Source organism: Apostichopus japonicus, chromosome 9 (assembly GCF_037975245.1).
Source record: "Apostichopus japonicus isolate 1M-3 chromosome 9, ASM3797524v1, whole genome shotgun sequence".
NCBI lineage: Eukaryota > Metazoa > Echinodermata > Holothuroidea > Aspidochirotida > Stichopodidae > Apostichopus > Apostichopus japonicus.
In genome coordinates, this window is record NC_092569.1 from 28,893,733 (window position 1) to 28,918,206 (window position 24,474).

General features: G+C 41.8%; 2 protein-coding genes across 7 annotated transcripts in view; one reads left to right on the plus strand and one right to left on the minus strand.

The window, feature by feature from the left end:
* Positions 1-24,474, plus strand: part of LOC139973549 (2-iminobutanoate/2-iminopropanoate deaminase-like) — a 64,417-nt gene that overhangs the window by 20,269 nt on the left and 19,674 nt on the right. The window lies entirely within an intron of this gene.
* Positions 6,604-24,474, minus strand: part of LOC139973540 (uncharacterized) — a 36,369-nt gene continuing 18,498 nt past the window's right edge. The window contains exons 11-19 of one of the 2 annotated variants that reach the window (XM_071980292.1): positions 24,143-24,179; positions 23,959-24,018; positions 23,684-23,743; positions 23,443-23,468; positions 22,230-22,286; positions 21,725-21,775; positions 21,452-21,502; positions 14,920-14,970; positions 6,604-12,653 (exon numbers count right to left, since the gene is read on the minus strand). In XM_071980292.1, coding sequence (XP_071836393.1) covers positions 10,416-12,653; positions 14,920-14,970; positions 21,452-21,502; positions 21,725-21,775; positions 22,230-22,286; positions 23,443-23,468; positions 23,684-23,743; positions 23,959-24,018; positions 24,143-24,179 — 2,631 coding nt within the window. In that variant the 3' untranslated portion in view covers positions 6,604-10,415. The remainder of the gene's footprint in view (positions 12,654-14,919; positions 14,971-21,451; positions 21,503-21,724; positions 21,776-22,229; positions 22,287-23,442; positions 23,469-23,683; positions 23,744-23,958; positions 24,019-24,142; positions 24,180-24,474) is intronic. The other variant, XM_071980293.1, reaches the window with a different exon arrangement.

Below are 24,474 nucleotides of genomic sequence, written 5' to 3' on the forward strand. Positions count from 1 at the left end.
GGGGTTATTTTGTGAAAAACACCGAAATTAGTCAATAATTTAACATTAGAGTATACGGAGGAAACCCGCTTTTGGACCTTGCAGGCCTTACCACGCACATGGGCCTGGTCTTTTTGGGCCCATTTTGACAGGGTACCACCACTAGGGTGTCTGCTGTCCAAAATGGTAACATAATTTGGAGTGCGATCCCCCTAGGGTGATAGGGGGGTTATTTTGTGAAAAACACCGAAATTAGACAATAATTTAACGTTATAGTATACGGATGAAACCCGCTTTTGGACCTTGCAGGCCTTACCACGCACAGGGTCTTGACCCTTTTTGGCCCATTTTGACAGGGTACCCCCACTGGGGTGTCTGCTGTCCAAAATGGTACAATTATTGGGGGTGCGATTCCTCCCAAGGGTGATAGGGGGGCTATTTTGTGAAAACCCCCGAAATAAGTCAATAATTTAACGTTATGAGTGGAGGAAACCCGCTTTTGGACCTTGCAGGCCTTACCACGCACAGGAGCCAGGCCCTTTTGGGCCCATTTTGACAGGGTACCCCCACTAGGGTGTCTGCTGTCCAAAATGGTACAATAATTGGGGGTGCGATTCCTCCCAAGGGTGATAGGGGGGTTGTTTTGTGAAAACCCCCGAAATAAGTCAATAATTTAACGTTAGAGTATACGGAGGGAACCCGCTTTGGACCTTGCAGGCCTTACCACGCACAGGAGCCAGGCCCTTTTGGGCCCATTTTGACAGGGTACCACCACTAGGGTGTCTGCTGTCCAAAATGGTAACATTATTGGGAGTGCGATCCCCCCTAGGGTGATAGGGGGGTTATTTTGAGAAAAAAAAACGAAAAAATACAAAATTTAACATTAGAGTATTGGGAGGAAACCCACTTATGGACCTTACAGGCCTTACCACGCACAGGGCCTGACCATTTTTGGCCCAATTTTACAGGATACCATCACTAGGGTGTCTGCTGTCCAAAATGGTCACATAATTTGGAGTGCGATCCCCCCTAGGGTGATAGGGGGGTTATTTTGTGAAAAACACCGAAATTAGTCAATAATTTAACATTAGAGTATACGGAGGAAACCCGCTTTTGGACCTTGCAGGCCTTACCACGCACATGGGCCTGGTCTTTTTGGGCCCATTTTGACAGGGTACCACCACTAGGGTGTCTGCTGTCCAAAATGGTAACATAATTTGGAGTGCGATCCCCCTAGGGTGATAGGGGGGTTATTTTGTGAAAAACACCGAAATTAGACAATAATTTAACGTTATAGTATACGGATGAAACCCGCTTTTGGACCTTGCAGGCCTTACCACGCACAGGGTCTTGACCCTTTTTGGCCCATTTTGACAGGGTACCCCCACTGGGGTGTCTGCTGTCCAAAATGGTACAATTATTGGGGGTGCGATTCCTCCCAAGGGTGATAGGGGGGCTATTTTGTGAAAACCCCCGAAATAAGTCAATAATTTAACGTTATGAGTGGAGGAAACCCGCTTTTGGACCTTGCAGGCCTTACCACGCACAGGAGCCAGGCCCTTTTGGGCCCATTTTGACAGGGTACCCCCACTAGGGTGTCTGCTGTCCAAAATGGTACAATAATTGGGGGTGCGATTCCTCCCAAGGGTGATAGGGGGGTTGTTTTGTGAAAACCCCCGAAATAAGTCAATAATTTAACGTTAGAGTATACGGAGGGAACCCGCTTTGGACCTTGCAGGCCTTACCACGCACAGGAGCCAGGCCCTTTTGGGCCCATTTTGACAGGGTACCACCACTAGGGTGTCTGCTGTCCAAAATGGTAACATTATTGGGAGTGCGATCCCCCCTAGGGTGATAGGGGGGTTATTTTGAGAAAAAAAAACGAAAAAATACAAAATTTAACATTAGAGTATTGGGAGGAAACCCACTTATGGACCTTACAGGCCTTACCACGCTTAGGGCCTGACCATTTTTGGCCCAATTTTACAGGATACCATCACTAGGGTGTCTGCTGTCCAAAATGGTAACATAATTTGGAGTGCGATCCCCCTAGGGTGATAGGGGGGTTATTTTGTGAAAAACACCGAAATTAGTCAATAATTTAACATTAGAGTATACGGAGGAAACCCGCTTTTGGACCTTGCAGGCCTTACCACGCACATGAGCCTGGTCTTTTTGGGCCCATTTTGACAGGGTACCCCCACTAGGGTGTCTGCTGTCCAAAATGGTAACATAATTGGGAGTGCGATCCCCCCTAGGGTGATAGGGGGGTTATTTTGAGAAAAAAAAACGAAAAAATACAAAATTTAACATTAGAGTATTGGGAGGAAACCCACTTATGGACCTTACAGGCCTTACCACGCACAGGGCCTGACCATTTTTGGCCCAATTTTACAGGATACCACCACTAGGGTGTCTGCTGTCCAAAATGGTAACATAATTTGGAGTGCGATCCCCCCTAGGGTGATAGGGGGGTTATTTTGTGAAAAACACCGAAAGTAGTCAATAATTTAACATAAGAGTATACGGAGGAAACCCGCTTTTGGACTTTGCAGGCCTTACCACGCACATGAGCCTGGTCTTTTTGGGCCCATTTTGACAGGGTACCACCACTAGGGTGTCTGCTGTCCAAAATGGTAACATAATTTGGAGTGCGATCCCCCTAGGGTGATAGGGGGGTTATTTTGTGAAAAACACCGAAATTAGACAATAATTTAACGTTAGAGTATACGGATGAAACCCGCTTTTGGACCTTGCAGGCCTTACCACGCACAGGGTCTTGACCCTTTTTGGCCCATTTTGACAGGGTACCCCCACTGGGGTGTCTGCTGTCCAAAATGGTACAATTATTGGGGGTGCGATTCCTCCCAAGGGTGATAGGGGGGCTATTTTGTGAAAACCCCCGAAATAAGTCAATAATTTAACGTTAGAGTGGAGGAAACCCGCTTTGGATCTTGCAGGCCTTACCACGCACAGGAGCCAGGCCCTTTTGGGCCCATTTTGACAGGGTACCCCCACTAGGGTGTCTGCTGTCCAAAATGGTACAATAATTGGGGGTGCGATTCCTCCCAAGGGTGATAGGGGGGTTGTTTTGTGAAAACCCACGAAATAAGTCAATAATTTAACGTTAGAGTATACGGAGGGAACCCGCTTTGGACCTTGCAGGCCTTACCACGCACAGGAGCCAGGCCCTTTTGGGCCCATTTTGACAGGGTACCACCACTAGGGTGTCTGCTGTCCAAAATGGTAACATAATTGGGAGTGCGATCCCCCCTAGGGTGATAGGGGGGTTATTTTGAGAAAAAAAAACGAAAAAATACAAAATTTAACATTAGAGTATTGGGAGGAAACCCACTTATGGACCTTACAGGCCTTACCACGCACAGGGCCTGACCATTTTTGGCCCAATTTTACAGGATACCACCACTAGGGTGTCTGCTGTCCAAAATGGTAACATAATTTGGAGTGCGATCCCCCCTAGGGTGATAGGGGGGTTATTTTGTGAAAAACACCGAAAGTAGTCAATAATTTAACATAAGAGTATACGGAGGAAACCCGCTTTTGGACTTTGCAGGCCTTACCACGCACATGAGCCTGGTCTTTTTGGGCCCATTTTGACAGGGTACCACCACTAGGGTGTCTGCTGTCCAAAATGGTAACATAATTTGGAGTGCGATCCCCCTAGGGTGATAGGGGGGTTATTTTGTGAAAAACACCGAAATTAGACAATAATTTAACGTTAGAGTATACGGATGAAACCCGCTTTTGGACCTTGCAGGCCTTACCACGCACAGGGTCTTGACCCTTTTTGGCCCATTTTGACAGGGTACCCCCACTGGGGTGTCTGCTGTCCAAAATGGTACAATTATTGGGGGTGCGATTCCTCCCGAGGGTGATAGGGGGGCTATTTTGTGAAAACCCCCGAAATAAGTCAATAATTTAACGTTAGAGTGGAGGAAACCCGCTTTTGGACCTTGCAGGCCTTACCACGCACAGGAGCCAGGCCCTTTTGTGCCCATTTTGACAGGGTACCCCCACTAGGGTGTCTGCTGTCCAAAATGGTACAATAATTGGGGGTGCGATTCCTCCCAAGGGTGATAGGGGGGTTGTTTTGTGAAAACCCACGAAATAAGTCAATAATTTAACATTAGAGTATACGGAGGAAACCCACTTATGGACCTTACAGGCCTTACCACGCACAGGGCCTGACCATTTTTGGCCCAATTTTACAGGATACCACCACTAGGGTGTCTGCTGTCCAAAATGGTAACATAATTTGGAGTGCGATCCCCCCTAGGGTGATAGGGGGGTTATTTTGTGAAAAACACCGAAAGTAGTCAATAATTTAACATAAGAGTATACGGAGGAAACCCGCTTTTGGACTTTGCAGGCCTTACCACGCACATGAGCCTGGTCTTTTTGGGCCCATTTTGACAGGGTACCACCACTAGGGTGTCTGCTGTCCAAAATGGTAACATAATTTGGAGTGCGATCCCCCTAGGGTGATAGGGGGGTTATTTTGTGAAAAACACCGAAATTAGACAATAATTTAACGTTAGAGTATACGGATGAAACCCGCTAGGGTGATAGGGGGGTTATTTTGAGAGAAAAAAACAGAAAAAATACAAAATTTAACATGAGAGTATAAGGAGGAATCTCGCTTTTGGACCTCTCTTGGACCCTCCTCACGCCCACACATGGGATTTCAGCGACAACACCATTTCAGGGTAAGTAGCAGAGACTATCAGCTTGCGTTAGCTACCAAGACCGTGTAATTTTCTTATCAGGAAAGGTTATTTATCATTATGAATTCTATTTATGGGAAAATAGGTGTTTTTGTTTTGAAAACTGTGAAAAAATACGTCTTCTTGAAACCCCCTCCTGTTGACTGGGGGCACTTTAAGAGGTAAAACTTAAAACGTTGTGGTAGATGGGAGGTCCAGCGATCCCTCCCTGGGATGATAGGGGGGTTATTTTGAGGAAGATAGGCTCCGGGAGCCCGAGTCCGGCGAGAGAGGCCGGAGGAGAGAGAGAGAGGAGAAAGAGATATTGCCCCCAAGGTCCCGGCACCGTCCGGATTCTATGACCAAGGGTGAAGGCAAGGGCAAGGCTCAAGGCCAATAAATAGCCCATTTGAAATTCCGACCGGAACGGACAGAATGTCCAGGTCGAGGGGAGTGGTACCCGGCTAGGTACGCACACCGAGATGGGCTCCGGGGGCCCGGGTCCGACGAGACCACGGGTCCGGCGAGCCCTCACAGGGAGTGCGGAACCGAGGTTCCACTCCGGATCCCAGGAGCCGGTCCCGGAGCCGGGAACCGATGAGATCAACAACTGCTGGGCCCCCAGAACGGGGTAGTAAGGGCAAACGCCCAATCCGAAAAGAAAGCCGGCCCGAGCGAGGTTCCCACGGCAAACGGAGATATACGTATCCCCAGCCTCAAAGTTAATCCCGCTTCCAAGAGGGGGAAAAGTCTCTTTCATCAGGGGAGTGTTGCCCCCCGGAACTAGCAGCTTGAGCTGCAACGACAGGTTCGAATCAATTGCGGAAAGACACTGCAATCGCTACACCATTTATCACTACACATCCCAAATGTGTGTTTAACGAGTACCAGCAGAAACCAGGACATGACATAGATTTCCTGGGCATTCATGGGTCATATTCTCCTCGCTAATTATACTTCTCTCTCATTATAATTCATCGCCATATGTCTAGGTTTGAAACCTTACTTGTGTTTTGTTGTTTAAAACGCTTGTGGAACCCCCTCTAGAGCATGTCAAAATGCGCAAAACTGAAGCGATTCTAGTACAGTCTCGTAGTACCTTGGCAAACTGCCAGGAAGAGAACGTTCTCGAAACTTGGCAAAGTGCCAGGAAAACGAAGCCCTTTTTAGTACCTTGGCAAACTGCCAAGAAGATATACCCGCGCTGTATATTTGTTATGAGAGGGGGGGGGGGGGGGCGAGCAGTCACCTGGATTGACACGTGTAAGCTCAACGTTTGCTGCAACGAGCTGTCGACTACGTGAGCGATCCCATGGAATAAGCCTCTCTCTCTACTTTTTGGGTGAATTACCAAGACAAACGCGTTAGTAAGTTGGAAAAGGGGTAGGATAAAACCCCAGCGAAGGTACAAGCGCTCCGAGCATACAGTATGCGCTTCATGAATAATGTTCGATGTTCCGACATTTTAAGCACAGTTGCATTTTGTAGCACCTGATAGCCTAGTCGTGGCTATGCGCTAGGTGGTTTCAATAGGAAGTTGGATACTTCTACTGTACTACACTACGAAATTGACACGTCTCGACATGGAGAGATTTGAGGAGTAACGGGTACGTTATCATAACATTCATTACGTGTTTACGTTAAATGTGGGTTAGCTAGGGTTAGCTTAGGGTTAGCATATTCGACATAGTTTTCGGGACATAAATTGGTGTCGTGATGTAACTCGATGCGTACTATCAAGTGATGATCTTAAACTTGTTTCAAGTCGTTTACTCCTGTAATGAGGGCACTTTAAAGTTTTACCTAGGGGTCCGTTTCTGAGACAGGAGGAATAAGCTATCAAGTCCAGACTGTCCATTATTCATTAGGTCCAGACTGTCTACTATTAGGTCCCGAGCGTCCAATTTCAGGTCCAGACTGTCCATTTCTAAGTCCAGACTGTCCATTTCTAGGTCCCGAGTGTCCAAGTGTCTGAACCCAAAATCGTGAAGGAGTGGCAATTGCCCCCAGTTGCCCCCCCCCCCCTGTATCCACCCTTGCCTAACTCTATATCGGTGTGGTTGATGTGAAAAAACATTGGCCATGCTGAAAGTAAGTCAATTAGTGCCATTTTCGAGTATAGATTCTAAATTACAGCACAGCTTCTAATCATGTTGTAATGTTTAATGCTATAATTTCAAACAAATTTCATACAAAGTATCGTAGTAATCCTATTAACATTGTAGACTAAGTGGCAATGATGACAATACAACCACAAATGTGCTAGACAATATATCCCTTAATAACACCATTGCAATTGATTTGAATAAAACAATGCTCAATAAAATATACCAAATGAAATCATCCCACTAGCATTTTCCTAGCTGATAGCCAAAAGTTGGATTTGTTTCAATTCCAACTAGGTAATATCTTAGATGCAAGGTGAACAACCCAGATTTGGGATGGTGGCTATATCCCATCATCTCAGCCAACAGCTGATTGAGGCCAGCACTAGTTCATAGTTGACCTTAACACCATTTTTATACACTGGAACAGAAATGAAAAGAACACATTTTTTCATTGTTAATTTACAATTTAAAATTTTAATAACAAGCAGAATAATACAATGTCAACCTGAAAGGATTAATTAACTAAAATAACTCAACTGTTAAACAAAGTATAAAAATACAAATATTGTTCAAGTGAGTGGTACAATTTTGATTGTTAGAATTAATATTGACAACAAGATGTACTGTCACTGGACATTTTTTATTGAAAATGTAATATAAATTGATGAATTTCATTGAATCTACATAAATTCAAAACATTTAGTTGTTAATTTTATTGCTTAAATGCATGAATATATATGTACAAATGTAATATAAATTGAAGAATTTCATTGAATCTACATAAATTCAAAACATTTAATTGTTAATTTTAGTGCTTAAATGCATGAATATATATGTACAAATTAAGTAAAAAAAGCAGATGTTACAGTTATTAAATTTCAATAAAATGTAATATGTGTGATACAACAGTCAATGGTTCAATCATGGTTACAGTTCAGTGGTAGTTAGCTGCAAGGGCAGATCCAGAGAGCATGGTTGAGCTGATCTTCACAGTACTTTTCTGGTGTACTGTGTAATGGGGTATGAAATGCCAGTAAATGGCAATACTGCATAAAGTTCATATAAATTGACACTAAGAAGCAATAAAAAAATTGATAAAAAATGCTCCTCACTGGATCTATATACCCTCAAGTTAATAAGCCATTTCTACCCAACAAAATGAATTAAGTACTACTACATTCAAACAAATCTTAAATTTGCACTATCATAAAGTATATCATCAATGCTGAAATGATATTTACATGACTGAATGAGTTCAAACTTTGTACATAATGAAATGCAAGACTCAAATTTTATATTGACTTTGCCACATTTCCAATAATATTGTAAAATATTGAATTATTCTTTTTCGAAGTGTGGCACACAATTAACATATATAAATCATTAAGCATTGAATTTTATCACATTAAAGTAATGTTTCAGTATTTAAATGCAGGATTCTAATTTAATTGCATCCCTGTTAAACCTGGCACTGCTAAATTAAACTATGGATGGGGGACCCCAAAATAAACTTCTGGATCCACCCCCTTGGCAAGACTTCATCTGTAGTACATTCTCAATTATTACCATGGATGTCTGGGCTTCATTTTTTCCAGAATCAGTAGAAAAGTCAATTAAAATGTTAATGAAATTATACAGTAAATATATTGAGTAGCATATTGCCTTTTCATGAAATTAACTAATTTACTAATGCATAAAATACACATGCATTGACTTTAAAATATGTATCCAACATTGATGCACTGAAGTAATTCAAAATTTAATATTGCTTGCCTAATCATATTGTGGGACATAGAAATTACTTTTTCCAAGAGTTTGCACAAAACTAACATTACAAAATCTACATGACTTAAAAAACATTGCACTCACATTTGTGATATTCAGCACTCATTTCAGTACTTAAATTTGGTATTTTCAATAATGTGTAAACAGAGAAAGAATGAGAAACATCTATAAAAAGAACAGAATACACAATTTGAATTCATTTAACAAGTAGAATAATAATGTGTGATTAACTATAAAAATGTAATCAACTGTTTAACTTTAACTGTTGAAGTTTAAACATACAAATATTGTTATGTGAATGCTATCTTGGTTGTTCGAATTAATATTGACAGCATGGTAAAAGGACTTTTTATTGAAAATGTACAAATCTACAGTATATGCATACAAACACATTTACAAATATTGAATTTCATTGTTAATTGTAGTGTTTCAATCCATGAATATATGTACAATTTTGAGTGAAAATGTAGATTGTATAATTATTAATAAAACTGTCAACGGTTCAAATTCCTTGTTGCAATGCTATTTCACTGGTAAAGTTAGCTGCTAGGACAGATTCAGAGGTCATGGTCGACCTCCTCCTTACAGTACTTTTCTGGTGTACTGTATGTGGCATAATAGAGTACATGTACATGTATGAAAGTAAATGTCAATACTGCATATAAGTTCATATAAATTGAACCAAAAAAACAATAAAAAGGCAAATTGATCAAAAATATGTTGTTTCATCATCATATGGTATGTTAGTGAGGCATCTCTCTACTCCGCATTCCCACCCCTCTTTTCCACACATACATATCTCCAACTGCAAGTGGACATCCTGTCCAAATGTGATCCAACCCATGAAACCGAAAAAGATCAGTTCGGGATCGATCAGTATTGCTAGAATTAAATTTTTGATTATCAGACACTAATTAAAAATAATGTTGTATCTTATATTTCAGAATAAAATCTTATTATCATGTCATTAATGGCTGGAAGTATTTCTGACAGGTTTTCATTCCTTTTTTTATACTTTTTTATATAAATTGTATTTGTATAGGCCGGCTGCCAATATTGTACTAGTATAACAATGCAGATCCTTGGTTATGCAATCATGCAGCATTAAATGTTTGATTCCTCCAAGCATTTCCAGTATTGACATCAGACTCCTTACAAATAAGTGCAAACTGTATTGAATACTGTAGCTCCCAATTAATGCATGAAAGCTCACTTGGTGCAACCATGCATCATGATGTTATAATTAGGCAATATGCAAGGGTGTGTGATATCCTTAATATTGGAGTGTGAAGATTTTTCTGAATAAATTCGCTGGCAGTAATGAGTAAATGTTTGTTCACATTTTCCAGTATCATCAACTATTACAATGGCAAATCAGTAAGAAGCATTATATTGTTGCGAATTTGTAGTGTTTTCAACATGCTAATTTATCCCATTTGTACCATACTGTGATATAGAATACAACATGGTAATCTTGAAGCTATATATATGTCTCATTATTTGTTGCACATTTTGCTCAGCTATTATTTACTACACTACTGTACAGTAGCTCACTTGAAAATATACCTCTTGGTTATATATCACTAACAAATGTACAACACAGGCTATTTAAATGGAAGAGATGGTGTGTATATAATCCAGAATCCAGGCATTGAATTTGAGATTAAGATGTTATCTAGAACAGACCATTCTTTATCACAATTTAGATTCAAATAGGGAATACAATGTCAGTTTACTTTTTTCTCTCAAAATGACTTGTCTGAGATCACACTTGGACAAAGAAGAATACAACCCTGGAAACTGGTTAAGTGTAAAGGTCCTAATGCTCCTTTTGTAACTGTGCTTTAGATTTTTTCTGTATAATGTTCCAAACTTTGGATTTGATTTGTGTAATTGACCTATTTTGCAAACAGGCATTGTTTTCTCTTGCATCATGACATGCTTTGTATGCAGGAGGATGCATGGTTTTGATGGCTTTCTTAAGCTGTGGGTCATTCATGACAGCCGTTTCTTCATGTTTACTCCATTTTGTTCTTGAGGATATTACTCTCTTTTTGTATTTTGTATTGACAGTTGTATGAGCCTGGCTATCAGGTATTTCTTGAGTTTCAACTTCATCTATCTCACTTTCATTCTCATCAGACATTTCTCTATCTGACAAGAGTTCTTTATTATCTATTTCAAAATCTGCCAAAGCTTTTCCTTGATACTTATGAATATGGCCCTTTTCAGCAGTAAGTAACAGTTTGCTGACTTTCGCAAGAAATATCACATCTTGTGGAAGGCGGTAGTATTCTTTGTGAACACTGATATTATGCCCCAAGTGATTAGCCAGTTGTTCTAATTCTGATTCTGAAAGATTCAAAATTTGTGACAATGTAGCAAGATGCTTCCTCATATTTGTGGCTGTAAGGCGTTCAGGATTTTGAGCCCCACACTGTTGTGCATATTTATGCAGGCAATCATATCCACGAAGAGGCTGTAGAGACTCCCCTGATGGGCATGCAAAGATGTAAGGGTTTTGGGGATCAACACCAGCAAGTTCCCTAGTGTTGTTCAGTATTTCTATTGAATCTTTCATGTTGGGGGTTAGCATTACTGGAACACCGCGGTCTCGCTTACCCCTTGTCATTATTAGGCTTAGCCTTTTTGAGGCAATTTTTTGTGCTACTGGAAGTGAATCATATATCTCATCTTGAAAGTCTTTTTTTTGCCCTGTTTGTTGTTTGTAATCTTCCAGTTTAAGATTCTGGGTTTCCCCAGGTCGACGTCTGTTAAACATTATCAGTTGTGTAAGAGTTAGTGAGGCCAACTCCCTCCATAGCGATGTTGTTACCTCTGTTTTCAAACTTTCTTTTGTCTCTTTTATGTTACATGATAATAGTTGATACAATTTCACAGTATCAGCTGTTAGTGGTATTTTAGGGGGCTTTTGCCACTTTTGTTTGCTTTGCTGTTTGTAGATTTTAGTGGCAATTTTCTTGTTCCACTGCAATTTCTTAAGCTTTAAGAATTGCTCGGCCATGTTCTCTTGTGAAGCATCTGCAGCTTTTATTGCTTCTGCAATACTTATATCTGCCAGCACATTTAAGCTTTGACCTAGCTTTTTAGCCAATGATGGTGTGGCAAACATTTGCGATGCATCGTCAAACCCACAGCAGCCCTTCACACCTGAAATTACATTATCAAAATGGCATGGATTTACTAAATCTTTAGCTGATTTTATGGCACAATTTAGCTTTTGGGTCTCGAGAAGAAGACGTGCAACAGATCTCATCCTATCTGATACAATGTAGTGTGCATTTGGGCTGTCATTGATGTAGTGTTCCCCCAATTTGCATAACCAAGGATCTGCACGTATTGTTAATACAATATTGTCAGCCTTCATACCTGCAAGTATGTTCTGCAGTTTTGAACTGCAGTCTGCCTTTGTGGGAAGCAGTACTCTGGCAGCTCTCCGAAGGCCCAAGGTTTGTTTACTTTCATTTTTAGATTCTGAGGTGCAATTTTTCTGGTGTCTCCAGAGAGATCTTTTTGCAAAATATCCGTGACAATCTGGACAAGGAATGAAATCCTCTGCATCCAGTAGCCCCATTTGTGGTCTTTTATACACCAAAAGTTGACCTTTTCCTTCTTTGAAGACTTTTATATTGTGGGCATGGTCCCCCTTTTTTCTTAATTCTTCAAAAATGGCATTTCGTTCCTTTGACTTTTTAGGTTCATTTAAGGCCTTAATCACCAATGATTCATCAAAATGATGAGTTTTGAAATGTCGTGCTATTTGTAGAACAGTTTTCTCACAGTAGATGCAGTAGTGTTGTCTGTTCCAAGCTCTTTTTGATTTTTCCTCTGGGGCAGTGTACTCTGTTGATAATACACATACCTTATTACTAGTACTGGGTTGATTCTCATCAGCAGCATAGCCTTCATCTGATGTGTTAGCATCTTCTTCTGAAGAGGTGTCGCTTTCTTCATCAAATGGTACAAAATCACTTTCGACAGCATCATCTTTAGAGTAGCTTCTTAATTGTCTAAGTTTCCTTAGCCTTTTTGGAATCTAATGTAAAAAGACATGAAAATTTAATACAAATACAGAATTTCCTTGAACTACATGTACTGTATAATGCATCTCAAATGGCAAGCTATGCATAACTTTCCAAGGGCAGGACCAGCGGGTCCCCCCACCCCCTTGCGAAAATTAAGAGGGCCCCTCGTTTCAGAAATCCTGGATCCGCCACTGCTTTCCATAGAGTTTCTAGGGAATCGGTATATAATATCTTACTTTTTGGCATGACAGTCTTAGAATACCAACTGTAGTGCAATAATCTAGTTATTTTGTTAGCTTTGAAAAAAATGTCCATCAGTAACTTTATGCATGTTTTTTTAAAAGTGGCAAATGCCATATTCAATCTAATAGAAGTGCCACTGGGCTAAGACAAACACAAAACCATGTGCATGTATTAGGACTATGTTAATATTGATTTGCAAATCAGGTACATGTAAAGTGACTATAGTTAGGGGCCAAGAACATCCCTGATTGCGACAAACTGCCATGTCATATGTCGTTACACAAGAACATGAATTCCTGTTATTGTTTAACAACTGTGACTGAACGTAAACACTCCGTGTGTTGTTGTTTTTGCTTTGTAGTAAAAACAGGTGTCAAGGTACCAATCGTTGGGACATGTTTGCTCTGATGGGGCCACTGTTTCAAAGATTTTCTAATCAAATTTAATTCTGAAAACACAAACTTTTTGTGTGAATTAATTGCAGCCCGCAAAAAACTTATTTGATTGAACTACAATCTAACGCTATGGAGAAATGCTATTAATTTGTCAATTTGTTAATTCATGTGTAGATTTTTGTGGAGTGAAATCCTATTGTGGGTGTCGCAAATGCTGATTGGTCAATTTGCACCTCACTAAATTAAGTTGCGCACTCACATAAATATTGTATACAGACTGTCATATAGTAGGAGACTGTATGCTAAATCTATGCAATTAGAGTAAATATGATATTTGGTTAATCTTGTGTATGTTTTGTGCTAAAATGGAATAAATGCTGGTTACTAACCACTACACAGTGGCGTAACGTTGGTTTGGGGTGCCCAGTGCAAAAGCGACGGATTGGGACGCCTCTGACCTATGGTGTGCATGGTGCAGCACAGTAAATTAATTTTGGTTTTGAAAGCCATATAGCCACTTAAAAATGATTGTAACTTACAAATGATTGTAACTTACAAATGATTGTGAACTTTAGATCAATTTTAATTCATGTTTTAATGAACTAATCATGTTAAGTTGTAAAAATAGTTAGCCTTAAAAGTAATGTATTCATCTTTTCCAATTTCTGTACTTTCAAAGATTCGTCACTCGCTGCTAGTCTACTGATAGGCCCTGATTGTGGCCTGACCATATCATAATGCTTATAAATTCTGGATTTTTTTCAAGGTTTTGATATTTATAGGGTGAAAAGCGTAAAGTGGGTAAAGGTTTCTACTTCTCTTCCTAAGCCATTATAGCCATGCAAACAAAGTATTATCGTGTTGAAAGGGTATCCAGGCCTGGGTGCCCCTTAGCCCGGGTGCCTGGAGGTTTGCCTCCCCCCCCCCCCCGAGAGCATGAGAGTTACGCCACTGACACTAGTGTGCTTTGTTCCTATACAAACAGAAGTTGGGTTTAATTGACAGACCATGACATGAAAATCTCATCAACTATTTTTTTAAATCCTATATGTAACACTACTTCCACACACGATTTTTTATGCATACTTTTGAGCGACACACATGCATGCATTGTACTAACATACAGTTGTAGGTCAGTGGTACCCATACTCACTGTCAGTTGTGGTGCAACTGCAGACTTCCATCATTTCATACAGATAATTTAGATTGGAGGATATATGTACCGCTTCCTTATGTTGTTTCTATGAAGAATATAAGGACTATTATTTTGATCTAATTTTAGTGGAACTACAGTAATACAACACTAATGCCTAATACTTAAAGGTAGTTAAGGGTATGTTTGTTTGCTTCATGATTCTACTTTAATAGGTCTCCATTTATTGGTGAGAAAGAAATTCTTCATATTGATGAAATGTTGCCTCTCTATATATATGTTCTGGTATATACTATGAGATTCACTCAGATTGCCTTAACTCTTCTCATGCATGAAATTTAATGCCATCATGGTTCTTATTAAGTTCAAGTGATATTTCCATTCCATTCATTTATCTGCATTGTAACTGGAATATTAGGAGACTCAATTGTTTTTTGAAAAAGTGTGATTTGAAATAATTAACTGCAAGGGTAGTACTGTACATACATTGGAATCATTTTCTTCATAGATAGCTTTGTCATTATCATCATCAGATGTCTGCAAGAAGTAGAATAAAGTGAATCAATAAACCATATAAATTCATTGTTGATATACAATATAGAAATTTACTTCGCTCCTCGCTTACCTGTCTCCTCACAACCTTAGCACCTCATTCTACCGTGCCTATAAAGTCCTGGTAAAATAATAACACTGTGCGCCCTCTATGACCGAACCCCTCCCCCCCCCCTCGGTCACTCCTCACTACTCATTCTACCATTAAAAGTGTCTTCACGTGAATTTCTTGTGGATATATTTCCCTTGGATTTCGTCTTGGTTTTCTTTAGCGATCTTTGGAAGTTTCTTTCCTCGGATTCTTAGGAGTATTGCAGTCCTTTCCAGCCCGATAAGTATCCTTTTTTGTTGAAAGGGAGGGTTTTGGGGACTGTTTTTATTCCTAGTGCGTTTCCGCCCTTAGGTTTTTTGCGGGGGTAGCAGTTCCGCGAACTGCCTAGGTTTCCCGCCAATTTCCCTTCCCCACGCTATAGGCGTGTCGTTGTATTTTCATGTTCATAGCATGTCTACATTGTATTTCTATTCACGATTTCTTCTTCTATATTTCGCTCTCTCATGTTCTTTTTCAGCTTGTGTTGATTTTGTTAGGCCACTTCATAGCGTTTTTCGTATTTTGCCGTTGCTAGGTTACGCTACGTACCTCTACTCACCGTTATGTACCTCCCGTTCTCTCCCGTTCTCTTGCTAGTTTGCATTTTTCCGTAAGCTTAAGAGTTAGTCTTTCCTTAATTCGGGCGTTTTAGTTTGTCTCGTAACCAGCTGAAGTTTTTTTTTTAACTTTCGATGTTTCGGCCAGGCAGAACCTGGGTCGAACACGATTTGTGTCCTAAGTGTAGAACCTACACCAGACGGGACCCATGCCTGGTCTGCATAAATTTTTCGCCAGCCCAGTGGCACTAGATAGACCAGTGGCTTACGAGTCTAAGAAGCAAGCTTTAGGGCAGGCTGGACTTGATTCCTTAGGCCATCGGTGCCCCAGAAAAAGATATAGGAGAGACAAGAGAGAGAGAGAGAGGAGGAGGGAGAAGTGGTGAGAGAGGTGGAGGAAAGTGGCCAGGAGAGGGCCGAAGGAGAGGTGGAGAGAGAGAGAAAGAGTACCCCTAACGGTCCCGGCGACGTCCGGTTGATTACGGCCAGAGGGAAGGGCAGGAGCAAGGCTCCTGCCAAGAAAAGACCTCTTGAGAAGAGGCACGGCTCGGCCGGGCTAGAGGCAACGTCTCAGTCCGGGTCGCAGCAAGAGAGACCCATGGAGCGCGGGCTACAGGCCACGGAGAGCTCGGGTCCGAGAGAGAGAGTACGACCGAGGGGTCGCTGAAACGGAGCCGGTCCCATAGCAGGCTCCGGGGAGCCCGGGTCCGGCGAGAAAAAAAAAAAAAAAAAAATACCACCGGAAAGGACAGAATGTCCGGGTCGAGGAATACCGGCGTGGTGGTACCCGGCGTGGTACGCACACAGAGACGGGCTCCGGGAGCCTGGGTCCGGCGAGGCCCCGGGTCCGGCGAGACCCGGGTCCGGCGAGACTCGAAGGGAAGGCAGAACCGAGTTTTCACTCCAGATCCGAGACCGCCCCCGGAGCCGGGAACCAGAGCTATACAATCGACTGCTGGGTCCTCAGAGATTGGCTCCGGAGGGCCCGGGCCCGACGAGAACGGGGGCGCAGGGGCAGAAGCCCGGTCCGCAGATCTCCAAACGGGATCCAAAACTGGTCCCGAAGTCGGGAGCCTACGAGAGTAACAACATTTACAACTGCGACATTTACAATAACATTTACAACTACAACAACATTTACAACGAGATTAACAACTGCTAGGCCCCCAGAATGGGGTAGCAGGTGCAGAAGCCCGGCCCGCAGACCCCCTAACCGGAGCCGCGGCCGGTCCTGAGGCCGGGAACCGACGAGATTACCAATGCCGGGCCCCCAGAACGGGGTAGCAGGGGCAAGCGCCCAATCCGAAAAGAGAACCAGCCCCGAGCCAGGTTCCCACGGCAAAGGGAGAAATACTTATCCCCAGACACCGAACACAGACATCGGTGCCGAGGAGCGATCGCAACCCACGGCCAGCCCGGCCGCGACACCACGATCAATCCCAGACCAAAGAATGGAACCTGATTTGTTCCCCGGCAAGGACGACCTGGTTTGCAGAGCGTCGGGCAACCTGTCCGGCCTAGACGACGAGGTCGACCCCTAGATTTCGGGGTTACAGAGGACGGTTACTCCCGCTTCCCAGAATAGGGGGAGTGTCCCCCCCCCCCGGAACTAGCAGCTTGAGCGGCGACGACAGGTTCGAATCATTTGCGGAAAAACACCGCTACCACTACACATCCCAAATGTGTGTTTATTTATCGAGTACCTGCAGACACTCATGGGTCATATTCTCCTCGCTAATTATACTCCTCTCTAATCATAATTCATCGCCATTTGCCTAGGTTAAAATCTTACTTGTGTTTAAAAACACTGTCGTTTAAAACACTGGTGAACCCACTTCCAGAACATGTTAAAATGCGTAAGACTGAGGGGTTTTAAATCGGTTCTCATGACTTACAGTATTCCGTTTACTTTAAAACCTTGGCAAACTGCTAGGAAGAGAACTTTCTCGAGACTTGGCAAAGTGCCAGGAAACATAACGCTCATAGATCCTTGGCAAACTGCCAGAAAAAAAGGTACAACGAGGCACATTTGTTAAGAGAGGAGGGGGGGGGGGCCAAGCAGCCACCTGGCTTGACACGTGTAAGCTCAACTTTTACTGCAACGAGCTATCGACTACGTGAGCGATCCTATGGAATAAGCCTTTCTTCCTATTTCTTTGGTGAATTACCAAGACAAACGCGTTAGTAAGTTGAAAAAGGGGTAGGATACAACCCCAGCAAGTTACAAGCGCTAACACGCTCCGAACATACAGCATGCGCTTTATGAACAATGTTCGATGTTCCGACATCTTAAGCAGAGTTGCATTTCGTAGCACCTGATGGCCTAGTCTTGACTAGCCTAGGCGCTAGGTGGTTTCAATAGGAAGCTAGATACCTTTACTGCACTACGAAATGGACACATCTCGACAGGAAGAGATTTGAGAAGTAACGGGTACGTTATCATAACATTCAATACGTGTTTATTACGTTAAATGTGGTGTTGATAAAACGTTGACATAAGATGTCTATGAGATATTACGTTATATTAATGTTATATTAATGTCTTAACGGAAATTGTTTTGAAATAATAGCCCCTAAAGGGTTTCGGTAACATATTTCTAACACCTCTAATAACGCTATCATAGCAAAAGACTAAACATTTAGTAACGCCTTTGTGTTTGCTGAGTAACTCCCTGGACTCCGTTAAACAGCCAGGATTTATGAGGTGGAATTTCTACAAACCCACCCTACACATCCCCTGTTGGGAGTTTGTTCCTGGTGAGTAGGGCTGTAGCTTAGTTAGCTCAGTGGTTAAACCCGGTGCCTTCCAATCAAAAGGTCCCCGGTTCAAGTCACCCCAAGATTAATGTATGTTGTCCAGTTACAGAGCTGTTGACAATTCATAGTCATGGACATTAAAATATGAATGTACGAGACTGACTTTGGTCAGCTTGCGGCTTTGATAAGCCAATGAGGCTTCTTCACAAGTTCCTACTTGCAGGATGATCTAAATTACATACACAAATACATACATATACTGTAGTTGTAAAAGCCACATAGCAGCTGTAGCATTGATTAAGACTCTGATGAAGCAAACTATCCATTCAGTACTCAATTTTTGGAGAGCACTGTGGTCAAGCGGTGTAGGCAGTGTACTGGTGATCTAAGGCTTGCAGGTTTTAGTCCTGGCCAGATCATTCTGTTGTTTCCTTGGGCAAGGCACTTTATCTCCATTGCGTCTTTCCATCCAGGAGGGATTTCTCTCTGTTTAACAGGTTATTGTTGACCAGGGTAATATTGCTAGCGCCTCTGGCTTCGTTATCGATAGATAGGCCGGCGCAGTTCAACCCTCAATATTATTATTAATATTATTTTTCATGGAAAGAACCTCCATTAAACCTCCCTACAGGGTACAGCTTAGGTCTACATCATCAAGGCATTACTTTTCTTCAGAGGTTTTCTGATTGCAACTGGTTGATAACTAAAGGGGTCATCAGCGGTACTGTGGTAATGCAAGCAGTACTGCGAGTGCTGCTGTACTGCAGGCGCTAACAAGGTTATCATACAGGCCACTGTCCTTGACTTCTTTAGCAGCATATACAGAGAAACCACTTTCCTGCACCACAGTGGCGTCAGCAGGGCAAAGGATCGGCCCCAACACTCTATTTGCAAAGATAACCAGGTTTCATGTACTTCCGCCTCGCTCTCAGGACTCCAGGGCAGAGAGATTGTGCCGTCTGGCATGGGAGACCGTCACCACAGCTGCAGAATCTGGCACGGCCCTATGGGTCTCCCATATAGCCAGAAAGGAGAGTGTGAGGGCCGATGCTCTGCCCAGGGGACAACTCGACCCCGACGAGTAAACCCTTCGCAAGGAACATGCGGTAGGTTTTTCCACATGTTCGGCATACCTCTGATAGACCTGCTTACGACAAAGGGCAACAATGGGCTGCCCATCTTTTGTAACAGGCGGTCCCACCTGCAGCCTCCCACATAGCGCCAGGTCCCTGCCTTGAGACGGACCAGAGGTTTAAATTCTTCCCCCCCCCCCCTTTGGCATGATCAGCCAGATACTGAGGAAGATTCGCAGCTCCAAGGGTAAACTCATCCTAGTGGCTCCCTCCGGACCCCGGGTCCCAGGCCGCAGGTCCCACACACAGGCCCCAGACGGGGACGTCTGGTTTTCCAGACGGCTCCACGCTGGGCATTAACCCAGACATTGACCAGCTCACCAAAGGCATGGCTCATCGCCGTCCACGAGTCAGACAGTTAGCCCCCTCTGCGGGGCTCTCAGCAGTGCTGCATGCCCTGGCAGGGCCGCTGTACGAATCGTCGGGGAACGTTTCCCTGGCTGCTCTTACAAAGAAAACACTCTTCGTCATTGCGGTAGCGTCAGCGTGAAGGAGTTACCTCCAAGCCCTAACAACCAAACAGAACCACATCAGATTCGAGGGCCATGGGGCGAGGACAGTTCCAGACCCGTCCCTTATTGCCAAGAACCGGGCCTTGACTTTCTTGCCCGGGGACATTTTCTTTCCGGAAATCAAAACCCTTTCATCAGTGGCTGAGGACAAGCGATGGTGCCCAGTCAGGGCACTGAAGTGGTACTTAAACAGGACAGAGAAGTTGAGACAAACAACCTCCCTTTTCATCCTGCCACGACCACCTTAAACAGCAGCCGCCAAGGATACCCTATCCCGATGGCTAGTAGAGATGATCCGCCCGTTCACGATTGGGGGATACCCGGCCAAGAGATCACAACATCAGTGGGGCCTCGGCTTCCACAGCTCTCTCTGCCGGTATCCCGATACAGGACATCCTCAAGGTGGCAGCGTGGAAAACACCAACTACGTTCGTCGCCTGTTACTTACCTGACACTCTACACGCCGAGGCAGCTTTTGGTAGCGCGGTGGTAGCCGGTTGGTACTTGGTCCCACCCCTCGGGCCTCCCACCATCGGGCAGTGCCACTCGGTGCTAAGGTTGTGAGGAGACAGGTAAGCGAGGAGCGAAGTAAATATTCCAAAACTTACTGGTTTGGATATTTACGAGTGACGAGCTTACCTGTCTCCATTCCCGCCTCCCTCCCCCGAGGGGGTGGGACACAGCCGGACGGGGGAGCAGTCGTTCGACTAGGCTCACGACTCCAAGCACAACACCAGATAGACAGAGCCAACAACTACTAAGAGTCACCGGCCAGGTCTATCGGTGAGGGTAACTTTGCACCCTGTGTTTTTCATAGGCGTACTCACCTAAGTTGTCTTAGGGTTAGCAAGTGTTGGGCCTTTACAGGATGAGGCTCCTTGTTAGGAAAAAGGGGTAGTTTCGCCTGCAGGGCTCAGGAGAGTGTCCCCCCCCCTTACCCGCTGCGGCGGGGAGGATTACACTCTCCCTGCTAGGAAGGCATCAGTGCCTTTTGTTAAGGGCTCACCTTTGAGAAGTTTAGTCGACGGGAGTCCTTGGGGGTGGCCAGAGGATTCTGGCCACCCCTATTTCGGTGACCGTGAGGCCACTTTTAAGGAGTGGTCTCATGACTAGTGAGGAGTGACCAAGGGGGGGTTCGGTCATAGAGGGCGCACAGTGTTATTATTTTACCAGGACTTTATAGGCACGGTAGAATGAGGTGCTAAGGTTGTGAGGAGACAGGTAAGCTCGTCACTCGTAAATATCCAAACCAGTAAGTTTTTGAATCTCTCTAGGTGACAGCTGCAATACATATTGTTCAAGTGATATTTCCATTCCATTTATTTATCTGCATTGTAACTGGAATAGGAGACTCAATTGTTTTTTTGAAAAAGTGTGGTTTGAAATAATTAACTGCAAGGGTAGTACTGTACATACCTTGGAATCATTTTCTTCATAGATAGCTTTGTCATTATCATCATCAGATGTCTGCAAGAAGTAAAATAAAGTGAATCAATAAACCATATATAAATTCATTGTTGATATACAATATATAACTCTCCAGGTGACAGCTGCAATACATATTGTTCAAGTGATATTTCCATTCCATTTATTTATCTGCATTGTAACTGGAATAGGAGACTCAATTGTTTTTTGAAAAAGTGTGGTTTGAAATAATTACTGTAACTGCAAGGGTAGTACTGTACATACCTTGGAATCATTTTCTTCATAGATAGCTTTGTCACTATCATCATCAGATGTCTGCAAGAAGTAGAATAATGTGAATCAATAAACCATATAAATTCATTGTTGATATACAATATATAACTCTCCAGCTGCAATACATATTGCCTGACATTGTTAGTTAGCTGCCAATTCTTGGTCTTTGGCTTTCACCTTCCAACATTACTGGAGTGCCAAGTGATTCATTGGTACATTGATCAGTTGCAATTGTAAGCCAATGGTACCCATAGACACTATCATGTGTGGAGCAAACTGCAGATTCTAGTTTCACACAGATAATCTGATCACACCTTTCACATACAGTATATTCTGGTGGCCATGGCGACTAGATCTTTTCATTTTGGCGACTTAAAAGTCTAGTCTTTAGCTAATTAACAGTACCCCTGATAATTAATACTTGTAGATATGCATCATCAAGACAGCTGGGAAACATTCACTGAGATAGGCCTATAATTTATGCAAGACTGTTTACCTGTTCTTCTATTTGCTGCATCATTTTATCAAATACTGGTTGAAGTTCAGGATACTCCTGTAAATCAAATAAATTGATTTAATACTAAAATTAAACTGTGATCAACTACAATATTTCTATGCCATTTTTGCAAATTTACAGCACATACTCCTTTGGTATTTCAAAGGATTCAATAGATGCAATGCATACAGGCCTAGGGTAACTATTAACACTTTTTGCATATCATTTGTTATAGGAAGAACAGTTTGTTACTGGACAAATAGAATCAAAGAATAGGCAATGCTGCATTTAGTTTAACTGATAGCATTTTACTATTTGAAGAGCAAAATTGAAGGAACTTATAAATTTATATATATATACTTTGTTAATGAAACTCCAGGATTGGAAGCAGTTATACTCTTTCAAATTTACTTGTTGTGTGGTTCTGCTGTGGAACAAGAAACCACATGGAATTTGGGAAAAGTATGTTTCTTACACCTCAAAGATAATTGGTATGACATGCATGTTATATCATGCATACATTGATAGTTAATCAGTGTGTATTTCAGAAACATATACATAAGTACATTATAGCACATTTTGATGGTTTGTACCAACAACGTGCACATACTGTATCTGCCAAATCTTAGAATGTACAGCTTTGGGCATTTACTACAAATCTGCTTATTTTGATCTCTTGTGTATTTCGATACAAAACCTATTTTTCTATGATCATGAATTGACAGATTCCAATTTTAAATATTTTCCTCTGATGTTAGTATCATATTACTGATAAAAATTGTAGGATTCCTATGGGGAAATGAATTTAGCACATTTTTGTTGAGATGCTGTATATATGGCAATGTATTATTTTTTTCCTCTTTTTTTTGTGGAGGGGGGAGGGGGTGGGAGCAGAGTCAAAACATTTAGTTAGGATTTATTCAAGTTAACTTCTCCAAATCCTTATAACTCATGTGATGAAGTTTTTACCAAAACAAGCCTGTGGAATATGTTCCAAAATCACGATTTGAATTGTAAAAAACATGTATTGATTTTACCATGTGAATTTACATGTTCCGTACATGAAAGTTAAATTGGAAGTAACATTTTTATTTTTGGTTATGTTATGCTTCAATGACCACCTCCTTTCATAGACAAGAATAGCTAAGAATATACTACAAAATTTATTTTGGTAATATTTCTTCCCTGGAAATTAGAATTGTATATACTTTACCTCTTGGCAGGATACAGTACAAATATCTGTTGAAATGAAGAATAATTGTTTAAGTTTTGGATATTATACATCTATTCCTATTACAGTAAATAAGTTTAGCCAATACCAAATAGGCATGATAGAGCAATATCTAAAAATATCTGAAATATCTTAATATTTTGTAATTACAGAAATTCAAAAATGTTACTTTTGCATTCAGTCGGTTAAATAAACATTCAGGTAACATGTCAATTTAACTCACCATATGAGTACATATTCCCTGTCATTTCATCCAAAAACACAGGCTCATTGGGGTTGTTATCTGTGGCAATTTAAAAATGAAAATCGATAAATCATAAAGACAATGAAGAGAGTGTTCTCATTAAAAATTAATAGTCCAAAGGCTTCATTTTTCTCAGATCGGCATCAAAATATAATGAAATATATATAGCATAAAATATCTAACAGAATACATAAAGAAAACTTGTTAATTAATAGGTAACAATTAAAAGGCTATTTAAATGCTGTTTCGCTTACCAAGTGAATGATGGTATTTTCTCAGATCAGCATCAAAATATAATGCACCATTTGGGGATTCTGAAAGAGTGAAAATGAAGTTTGCAGTTTACAGAACTGATAAAAATTAGTGAGTTCAATAAAAGTAAAATGGCTCTAAAAGTATTTAAAACAATTTGTTCGGATTGAACACAATAAAACTCACCTGTGAATGAGACTGATGTTGATTTGCATGCAGTTTCCTAAAACAAGAATAAAATTAACAAAGTAAGTATGAAACATATTTAGAATGACATTTAAATGTAACAAAATAACAGATCAAACTATTTTCACAATCAACTTTTTTAATTTGTTATGTTAAAACAGAAAAACATGAATTTTCTAAGAACAAGAAAAAGGTATATTGTGTCAGAAAAAAAACATTTCCCCAATCCCTAGGAATAGGTCACGCAACTAGGCCAGGACATCAAGACAGGTTCAGTCCTAAGATCAGCTTCTGAGCAAAACATAGATCAGTGAATTTGTCTAACATAAGAG